Source organism: Myotis brandtii, unplaced genomic scaffold (genome assembly GCF_000412655.1).
Source record: "Myotis brandtii unplaced genomic scaffold, ASM41265v1 scaffold536, whole genome shotgun sequence".
NCBI lineage: Eukaryota > Metazoa > Chordata > Mammalia > Chiroptera > Vespertilionidae > Myotis > Myotis brandtii.
In genome coordinates, this window is record NW_005369967.1 from 1,415,415 (window position 1) to 1,426,658 (window position 11,244).

Here is an 11,244-nt window from a genome sequence, read left to right on the forward strand (position 1 = left end):
GACTCCGAATGATGGAAAGAGTAGTGGTACATTAATTAAGAAGACAGAAAAGAATGGTTTAGGGGACATGGGGCATGTGTTTGAGGCCTCCTCGAGAGGCCTTTCCTAACCAGCCTAATTAATTAGTGTTGCCAGCCCTATACCCCAGGAACTTCATATTCCAGGTATCTCTGTTCTACAGTCTCTGTGGCCTTTATCATCCAACATCTTCATTTTTTTAAAGAGAGAGAGAAATACCGATTAGTTCTTCCACTCACTCGTGCATTCATTGGTTGCTTCTTGTATGTGCCCTGACCAGGAATCAAAACGGCAACCTTGGCTCATGGGGACGACGCTCTAACAAACGAAGCTCCCTGGCCAGAGCCACATCTGATTTTGAACTTGCTTCCTCTGTTTCCCCATAGCCTACAAGCTGCCTGAGGGGAGGGATCTTATCAGGCCTCTCAGATGTATCTCCAGTGCTCAGCACGTCGCCTAGCATACCATAGATGTTGATGAAATTTGTTGAATGAATGAATAAGTGAAGCTACTTACGTGTTATGTTAAATTTTCTCTGCATCTGTTCATTGTCTGTCCACTTTGTCGATTGCCTGGTGTTTGTGTGTAAGCACAATGAAGAAGAGCAACAGGAAGCTTACCATGAGGATCAGTGAGCGAGAGGCCATCTGCATCCCACCCTCGCACGGTCCAGGAGATCTCAAAAATACGTTGGATGGAGGAGAGTATGCCCCTTTTGTATCTCCTCCCATGTTAGAGGGCAATTTTATCCAGGTAAAAGTTCGAGCCCTGAATTATGTTACAATAATTTCAGTCATTAACTTACTCAAAGATGACTGAAAAGGTTGGGAGGAGAATTGTTTTAAATGTGGCAGTGGAATGTGTGACACAGTTACAGGGAACGGTTTTGGAACTTTAGACAACTGAAAATAATTATAATGTTAAGCAAAAATTCATTTTAAATTTTCCCAACTCTAACCTAGGAATTCTGTCCTAACTCTACCATAATTTTCTATCATAATCTGCTCAAAATTACATGAAGAGACGGTAGTCATTTTTAGGATATCCTGCCACAGGAAAGCATTCTGATAATTCCTTTCTTAGATTTAGAAGACATTTTAAAGAATAACATCTATGACACAACTGGGATTTAAAGTGAATTTTGGATTTTAGTTCTGAAGGTGAAATACAATTGTCAAATTATGTCAGGGAGAAAAAATTCCTTTCATAAAAATGTACCTACATTATGAATGAAACTATATTTCAATGCATTTGGCAGCAGTTCTAACTTTCCTTTGAACATTCAACATTAAAATATTCAAACAAACCTGGCTAGTATTGTTCAGTGGTTAAAAGTCAACCTATGAACCAGGAGGTCAGGGTTCAATTCCCAGTCAGGACACATGCCCAGGTTTCGGGCTTAATCCCCAACAGGGGGCTTTCAGGAGGCAGCCAATCAATGATTCTCTCTCATCATTAATGTTTCTATCCCTCTCTTCCTCTCCATTCCCCTCTCAGAAGTCAATTAAAACATATTTAAAAATATATATATTCAGACAAAGAAATAGGGAAATGAGTTCAATGGTGTAGGCTGTACCTCTAAACTTCACTGAAATGCCACAACCAAGTCTAACATGAAACGCATCCATTCAAACAGCTCCTCAGCTGATGCCACAGAGATGACCACAGATACTTACTTCTTCATCTTCCTTAAACACGTTCTCTGCACTGACCCCTGGGAGCCCGGGAGACCTCCTCTCCTCCAGAACCGTAGGCAGGAAGTGATGCCTCAAAGAACACTGATGCTTCAGTGTTGCCCAGAACACGTGTAATAAGTCATAATTGTACGTACTTTATTTTCCATGTGCTTCGTACTTACTATTCTTTTTTTCCCACATTTCTTCCTGCACACTTTTCAAATAACCTTTGCATGCTCTCATGAACACGGGGGTAGAGGCCAGTTAGCATTCTACAGACCATCCAGGGCCCCATATCATAATTGGATAAGGTTATTCCCTTCAACATGCAGCAAGCTACTAAGGTTCCTGAGTCAACAAGTTTAAATGAAAAAGAATAACAATGATCTCAAACAGAGTGCCAGAACCTCAGGGCATCAGCTCGCCCACCGGGAGTCAAGGACCCAGGCTCCCTCCTTTTGCTCTGTCACCCTCAAGTTAGCTCCCCTCGAGCATCACATGCAAACAGGACAGTGACTGCCAGCAACAAAAGAGATGCCTCTCATCCTTACAACTCTGTGAGGACTCGGAATCCTTTCCCAGGGCCACCAAGAGGCCCCCACTAGTGTCTCATTGGCCAGGCCTGGGTCACATGCTGCTGCTAAAAGCAATTGCTTGCAAGGGGATGGGTCAGCATGACTGGTTTATCGTAATTTTTAAATATTTTTTATTGACTTTAGAGAGAGGAAGGGGGAGAGAGAGATAGAAACATTGATGAGAGAGGGAATCATTGATCAGCTGCCTTCTGCATGCCTCCCACTGGGGATTGAGCCCACAACCCGGGCATGTGGCCTGACCAGGAATTGAACTGGTGACTTTAATACTCAAGTATTGAGCCACACCTGCTGGGCTAAGTCAATCATAATTTAACCCCTGAGTTGGGACACCATCTCTGAGGGGTGGGTACTGGACAAAACCAGAATTCTGCTCATCAGGCGGAAAAGGAGCATGGTGTTGGGTAAGTAATCAATAGTGTGGGTTCTGATGTCTTTTAGAGTATATTTGTTTTTAAGTGATTTATTTTTTGAGCCAGTTATTATACAGCTGAGAAACCAAGTTTGCTTGGAACTTCTCTGGCTTCTTTCACATCCTTGTCCACCCACTTGCCAGTCTCCTCCTCTTCCAACTGCAAAGATTTTACTGGCCAAACTTTTTAGGACTTGGGGTTTTGCACATGCAATTCCTCAGCTTAAAAGTTCTGTCCACACAGCCAGTTTATCTGCCACATTGTTCAGGTCTCAGTGAGGTCCCTTTCTCAGGGAGACTTCTCTGACCCTATGGCCAAGGTGTCTGGGACTGGCCAATTGGTGAGTGTTTAGGAAGTTTGCCAGTGGTTGTTAAACACAGCCATTATTAAAAATTAAATCCTATAAATTTTTCCAATTACATTACATTCAAAACAAAAGCAAAAATACTCAAAACTCATTATTCCTATTCTTTCTTTCTCCCTTCCCCTCTCTCTCTAAACACACAAACAAACAAATAATAAACATACCCTCAGATGAGGATTAAATAATAATAATAATAATAATAATAATAATAATAATAATGAGTGGCATAGTTGTTCAGTGTTCACTTCCCTGGTAGACCTCAACAGTCAGGAGCCATGTCTGCCTTTTTACTGGGAGAGCTCCAAGAAGTCACAGGAGCGAGTGAGTGAACACATGCATCACATGGTTCATTGTTCCTGTTTCCTACAGGTAAGCAAGGTAGTCGGGACCATGCACCTCATCAGAAAACCCCTCTTCCTGTTCTCTGCCTTAGGTCAATAGAAGAGGTGAATCCATTTACCTTCATAACCGAGCCAACTGGGTGGCTGTTGCCATCTGCTCTTCCAGCCACACCCACAAGACCCCCAACGTGATGCTGCTAGCACATCTCACACCCATGGCCCAGAAGGACAGAGAACCCCTGTTTAAGAGTCTCCTGAGATCTTCTCCAGAGAAACTGGTGCTCACCAGGTGAGTTACAAAGGGAAGAGGTGAAGGATGTTTCAGAAAATGGGCTTTGCCCCCGAGGAGCTGAAAATGGACACAATGATGACAATTGCTCTGAGGGAGACTCTCACTTGTGCTCCTTGCTGCAAATGAGAGCCACACCCTCAAAACTGGGACATGGCTTATGCCAACGTGGCAGTCATACAAGAGGTAAACTTTTATTTCAATTGAACTTAATTAACTGGAACTGAAAATTCAAACTGCCTCTGTAGAACATGCCCCTCTCCCCCCAACATCCTAACTGCTACCAGAAGTAGTTAGCTCTGGTTGTGTCTCAAGCCACCAACCTGCTGTGCGGCCCAGAGCCAATCACCCACCTTCTCTAAGTCCCAACTCTGCAGGATGACACAGGACAGTTTCTCGTGGTAAATGTGGGTTCTCTGGTTTTTGTAGTACGTCAGAGTCTTAGAAGTGTGACCCAGCTGGGATGACCCCCAGCAGCCTGATTACATGTACTGAAAATGAACATTCTGAGCCTCCTAAACTAAGGACCAGCCTGGGGACCTGGTGGCCACGGGAAGGCACTGCCAGGTCCCTGCCTGCCCCTACCCAGGCCTGTGTGGGAGACCAGCCTGTTGTCCTAAGTCCAGTGATGGCGAACCTATGACACGTGTGTCAGAGGTGACACGCGAACTCATTTTTTTTGGTTGATTTTTCTTTGTTAAATGGCATTTAAATATATAAAATAAATATCAAAAATATAAGTCTTTGTTTTACTATGGTTGCAAATACCAAAAATTCCTATGTGTGACATCGCACCAGAGTTAAGTTAGGGTTTTTCAAAATGCTGACACGCCGAGCTCAAAAGGTTCGCCATTGCTGTCCTAAGTCTCACTCTACAAACTGCTATAAAACGTAACAGGAAAGGCCTTCTGAGAGGCCTCCGATCTGGCCTCCAGGTGACCTCTGTGTCTGTTTGCAGGTTTCTCCCTCTGCAGTTTGTGGCTCTGTCTGTGCACGATGCTGAGAAAATGCGCCTCAAAGTGAAGCTGGCAAGTGGTCGAGCCTACTACCTCCAGCTCTGTGCCCCCGCACGCAAACAGGAGGCCTTGTTTTCTCAGTGGGTAGAGCTCATCGCCCTCTTGAACCAGGAGAAAGCCAAAGTTTCCAGAGTGTCGGAAGTCTCGAGCCTCTCGGAACTCACAAATAGCACAGACATCACGGGCTCGATGGACATCATGGATATCGCAGAATTCACCGCTGTACAGACTTCCCATCCGTACATGTATTCAGACCATGTGTACGGCCTGGAGAGCACTGATTTCTCAGAATTAACAGTCATCACCGACGTCACGGATGTCACGGATGTTCCAGAGCAGGAGGTCACTGAGGCCCCAGATGTAAACATTTTCACAGAAGTCACAGAAGTCACAGACCTCCATGATGGCACAAACAGCTCGGGGGTCAGAGTGGTATTTGAAAATGATGACATACTAAGGGCCAAGCAGGAGGAAAAGGTATGTGACATGGAAGACTTCCATTCTTTAATCATCAGAACAAGGGTGATCACCAAGATGGCTCTTCTTGGTTAGTTCCCTGATGGTGATTATCAAAGTGCCATGGAACTTGCTCTCATTTTAATAATGAGATCTGATCCTTGGTGTAAAGGAGTTGTCAGGTGTCTCTTGAAATAGGTTGTGACCATCCTTACCACCAAACACACCCCAATGTCAGAAAGCTATGGTGGGATGGGAAGAACTTTGGGATCAGAGTCCGAGACCTGGCTTGGAATCTTGCCCTGCTGCAGCGTGGTTTGGCCAAGTCACTGAACCTGCATGAGCTTCAGTCTCCTCATCTCTAGGATGAGGATATTAATATCATGTAAGGGCTATTTTAAGGTTTAAATGTATATAAAAGGATACAATACATTGAAGGATGGGATGAAACTTCAGTAGGGAAAAGTGAGGTTAGAAATTAAAATACCAAAAGAAGTGAGTGGCTATAGAAAAGGCCAGAAAGTAGAAAAACGCAGAGCCATATCCAAGAATGGTTAGTCCTGTTCGGCTGGAGCTTAATATATGTGGAGAATAATAGGATACAGAATTGAAAGGTTGCTTGCAAACCTTGAATGCCAAAATAAGAAGTGTGGATTTCGGTCTTTGGGCATACCTTAGCCACAATAGCCCTTTCTGTAAGGGTGTGAAGGAGCTGTGGTGTGTGTGTGTGTGTGTGTGTGTGTGTGTGTGTGTGTGTGTGTGTTTAAGACTGAGATCTTGTTTGTTTTTTTAATTGATTTTTGGAGAGAGAAAGGGAGAGAGAGAAACATTGATGTGAGAGAGAAACATCCATCAGTTGTCTCCTGCATGTACCCCAACTGGGGATGTAACCTGCAACCTTCTGGTGTACGGGACGACTCCCCAACCAACTGAGCCACCTGGCCAGGACAAGGAGCTGTGTTTTTAAAAGATTAATTTGATGGCAGAATGGATTGTAGGTAAAGAAATCAATTTGAAGACTACTGCAGAAAAGCCCAGGGGGCCCACAATTTAAAAAAAAAAAATGGCAAAGGGCAAGGAAGAAGTTTCACAGAAGAAGAAACTTCCAGTAAATACAATGGAAAAGTTTAACCTCATTCATAATCAAATAAATTCAAATTTAGAAAGAATCTAACCTGTAAAACTGTTACTTAAAAGAATAAAAGTAGTCCATGTTAGTGAAGCTGTGGTAATATGGAATTCACATATATTTATTGTAGGGATGAAAATTGCTACAAACTGCCCTAACCGGTTTGGCTCAGTGGATAGAGCATCAGCCTGTGGACTGAAGGGTCCCGGGTTCGATTTCGGTCAAGGGCATGTACCTTGGTTGCGGGCACATCCCCAGTAGGGAGTATGCAGGAGGCAGCTGGTCGATGTTTCTCTCTCATCGATGTTTCTAACTCTCTATCCCTCTCCCTTCCTCTCTGTAAAAAAATCAATAAAATATATTTTCTTAAAAAAAAAAGAAAAGAAAAGAAAATTGCTACAAACCTTAAAATATATCCTCTGACTCAGTGATTCCACTTCTAGGAAACTTTCTAAAGGAATTAAACAGAAATAGGAATGATGATTTAGCTATAAAGATGCTAATCATTCCACATTCATACCATGTTTCTAAAAATGAAAATATGGAAGTAACCTAAATGTCCACTACAGGGAAAATGGCTAAATCCATTTAAATCCATGCAGGGCAGGCCCCATATTGTTCTAATTCAGGAATGACTGTAGTATGTATCTGGCAAGTTCATAGACACTTAGTAAATATTTGTTAAATGAATGAATACTCTGTAGCTATTAAAATTGTTGAAGAATTATTCTTTACTTGGAGAAATCTTCATGATATAAAGTTGAGTAAAAAATGAAGAATGTGATCCATACGGTACAGAGACAATAGAAGGGGGAAAGTCATATTATTAATAGTTTATTTTTGGATTGGGGGATTATAAGCAATTCATGTTTTCTTCACACTTTTCTGAGTTTACTGTTTCCTACAACAAAAGGATTCATTTTTAATTAGAAGAATTCAAGTTTTAATGATATAAGGAAAACGTTTATAATAAATCATTAAGTGAAAAATGTAGCATATGAAACAGAAATATGGTCACAGAACAGACACATACAAAGTAAATAAATGGGCACAGGGACCAAGTGAAATGTGCCAGAGGAGTGGTTATTTCTATCCAGTGGCATCAGACTGGCAATAATTTTCTTCCTTTCACTTTAAATATTACTAGAGGCCTGGTGCACAAATTCATGCACAGGTGGGGTCTGGCCGGCCCTCCCTGATAGGGACCGATGGGGCTGGGCCAGCTGGGGAGAGGGGCCGCGGGCAGTTGGCTGCCAGCCCTGCCACCTGATTGAACTCCTGCTTGAACTCCTGGTCCAGGGGACAATTTGCATATTAGCCTTTTGTTATATAGGATAGTATTTTTTAAATTATTCTATAATAAATATGTATTTCTTTCATTGTCAGACTTAAAATGAAGTTTTTAGGAGGAAAATCACTTTCCAGGAAAGGTAACAGAGGTGATGGACTAGTTGGTGCAGACGCAGGCGATGCTAGAGAGACACAGTATTCAGAACCTGCCAGCCCATTGCTCTGAGCCTTTGAGTCCCAGGAAGGCAGCGAGCCACTCAGAGAGGTGCTGCATTAACAGAAACCAGGAAATTAGAACGGGAGGATTTTAGGGTATTAAGGTTTAGGTAGTTTCTCACCTATTAGATGCTCTTAAACCAAGGACAGCCTCAGATTGGGGAGTACCTAGCAAGGCCTTTCTAGAAAACCTTCCTTTCCCTGACAATTCGGGGAGAGGAAGTACTGTCATTTAGAGGTGACTTCAGTATATGACCACATGCGCTTTTCAATGTGCTGCGTTGAGTCCCCACACTGCCAGCCCCCAACACCCACCTGGCCTCCCCACCGGCCATGCGACAGCAAGCGTCAGTCCCTCCTCACTGCGCCTGTGCATCGAGTAAGTCTGAATGAAATGATTGCTGTTTTAGATATGGCTCCATAAGTCATCTACTTCTCGATGATGCTCTCCTGTTACCTGATTTGCTGCTGCTTATTATTTTCAAAGGAAAAACTGGAAAAATGTCTGAAGCCTGGGTGTCTACGAGATACAAAGAGTAAGATTGAGCTCAAAGAATTCTCAAAACACGTCACCATCTCAAACGTAACACTGACTTTCGAAGGTGAAAGATGTTTCCAAACGACCTTGACGCCAGTAGAGAGTGAGCCAGATGCCTGCGAAGAGAAGAATGATAGGACCTCGGAAATAAGCACGACTCTCAAGGCTGGAGAATCCAGGTGCGTGAGGCAGGGAGGTCCCGGGGGTGCTGAGATGGGAGGTAAAGTAAATGAGTGGACGCTTTAAGATCCCTGCAACTCGGGCGTTTGTTGCTGGAGTCTTGGGCATAGATACAATATAATCGAATGATGACATCGTCAACTCTTAATTACCCGATTTTGGTTCAATCTCATCTAAATTTTATTTCCATTCTGGGCTGCCTGCCCGGTGTCACTGTGTGTGCTGAAGAAAATAAACAAGAATGGCAGCGTCCACCTTTGGGAGTTAGGGGGCCTGGATTTCTAGAGTGATGATGGGTGAGCTTTCTTTTATCTTTATACTTCTCTATCTTTTCTCCTCCACATTTCCCTCACACTTTTCTACATTTCCAACTAATAACTTAATAATCTGAAAAAAACTATTTTCATAACTTTAATATCCAATTGCAAGATGAATGGGAGAGAGCACTACAGTATTATAAAGACTAAAGTTAATCCGGTCATTCTGGAGTAATGCCTAAAAAGAAACCAGAGGAAAATTTGGATCTAAATATTTATATTAGCAATAATGAAAACAAGGGATGCAATGAATCATGTCTAAATTCTTTTTATTTTTATAAAATATATTTTTATTGATTTCAGAGAGGAAGGGAGAGGGAGAGAAACATCAATGATGACAGAGAATCATTGATCAGCTGCCTCCTGCACGCCCCATGCTGGGGATCAAGCCCACAACCTGGGCATGTGCCCTGACCAGGAATTGAACCATGACCTTCTGGTTTATAGGTCAGCACTCAACCACTGAGGCATGCCAGCGGGGCTCATAAGGTTTTTTTTAATGTAAAAAGGAACAGGGGGAAACAGGAAAACAAAACTAAAAAAAGTAATAAACAATACAAATTTTAAGTAATTTAAAGTGATAGAAACTGTGGTTGATTCTTCAAAAAGAATAAACAACAAAAAAAGGGCAAACCACCGTACAACTTTTTTCATTTAAAGGGCAAAATTGGAAACTTGAAAGGTGTCACATCAGCTAATAGGAAGATTAGTCAATTGTTATTGAGAAAGATTATATACAACTTTGCTTTAATAGCTTGGAAACCCTAAATTAAATAGATGACTTTAACAAAAACACAAAGAGGCAAAACTGGCACAATCAAAACTTGAAAACAGAAAGTTTTTATCAAAGAGCTCCCATAAAAGAAAAGGACATAGTTCTGACAGTTTTTGGACACTAAAAATCATCTAGCAGATGTTTGTAATCTTTTAAATATAGAAAAAAATATGTTTTATTTTCCTAATTTTATGAAACAAATAATTTGGATTGTAAAGCCTGGCAGACAGCACAAGAAAAAAAATTCTAGATTAATCCTACCTGTGGCGATAAATGCTAAATTCATTGGCCCTTAAGAAGCAAAATATAGCAAATAATACCAAATTAAGGAAACTGTCAATAGAAGTCATTATTTGAATTTCAAATAGCAGAAAAGTCATGACACTTTAAATGCATTTGAGAGATTTTGATGCTCTTGATAAAGACTCACAAAATATAGAAGAATTTTTCTTTAGCACAGTAAAGAACAATTACTCCAAATCAGAGACATTATTTTAATAAAGAAATTTTGCAACTGTTCTTAAATTATGTTCCCATTAACATTTCTATAAAATATAATTTAAGAGGAAGTATAGTAGGGCAAAGAAATCAAAGAATAAATATAAGATTTTAAAAATCACTCTTTGCAAATGGAAATTCACATTTAGAAAATTTGAGATTCATTAAAAATATTAGTTTGTAAAAAAAGTTTAAGAATGTCATAGGTATAAAATAAACTTACAAAAAATAATTCTGTTAATGTCTTATTTAAAAAAATAAAACATGCATTGAAAAAACAGAATGTATTTTTCATAAACAATGATAAAAATCAAATATTTAGTGGAAGTGAGAAGAGATCTATATACCTGGAATTACAAAACTTTAATGGCAGAACTAAACAACAACTTGAATAAGGAAAACTCAGATCTCTTTCTGGGCTGGTAGATTTAAGACAGCAAATATTACAGGGCCTCCTAGATTGATTTATAGATTTAATACAATACCAATTTATCTCAATAAGATATCTCATAGAAATTATAAAATTTATGTGGAAAAGATAGGGGTAAGATTATCAAGTAAACTTTTGGGGATGGAAAGTGTCTAGAGGGAGTTGGTTCTATAAAATCTTAAGCCACATTGTAATTAAATGAAATTCATGCACAGGGTGTGGGGTGTCCCTCAGCCCAGCCTGCCCCTTCTCCAATCTGGGACCCCTCGGGGGATATCCGACTGCCGGTTTAACCAGCAGTCAGACATCCCTTTCGCAATTCGGGACCGCTGGCTCCTAACCCCTCACCTGCCTGCCTGCCTAATCGCCCCTAACCACTCTGCTTGCCAGCCTGATCGCCCCCAACTGCCCCCCCTGCCAGTCTAATCACCCCCAACCTCTCCCCCTGCCGGCCTGATCACCCCTAACTGCCCCCCTGCCGGCCTGCTTGCCCCAAACTGTCCCCCCTGCCAGTCTGCTCACCCTCAACTGCCCCCGCCCGCCAGCCTGATCGCCTCTAACCACCTCTGCCTCGGCCCCGCCACCATGGCTTTGTCCAGAAGGACATCCGGAAGGCCTCCCAGAAAGTCTCCCTGTCTAATTAGCATATTACCCTTTTATTAGTATAGACTAGAGGCCCGGTGCACAAAAATTTGCGCACTCGGC

At 41.7% G+C, this 11,244-nt stretch overlaps 1 protein-coding gene across 1 annotated transcript in view; it reads left to right on the top strand.

Annotated features, from left to right (window-relative positions):
• The first annotated feature begins 612 nt into the window (after nt 1–612).
• The window catches only part of FAM71D (family with sequence similarity 71, member D), a 24,562-nt gene continuing 13,930 nt past the window's right edge, over nt 613–11,244 (top strand). The window contains exons 1-4 of the mRNA XM_014549117.1: nt 613–771; nt 3,498–3,694; nt 4,653–5,187; nt 8,289–8,518. Coding sequence (XP_014404603.1) covers nt 613–771; nt 3,498–3,694; nt 4,653–5,187; nt 8,289–8,518 — 1,121 coding nt within the window. The remainder of the gene's footprint in view (nt 772–3,497; nt 3,695–4,652; nt 5,188–8,288; nt 8,519–11,244) is intronic.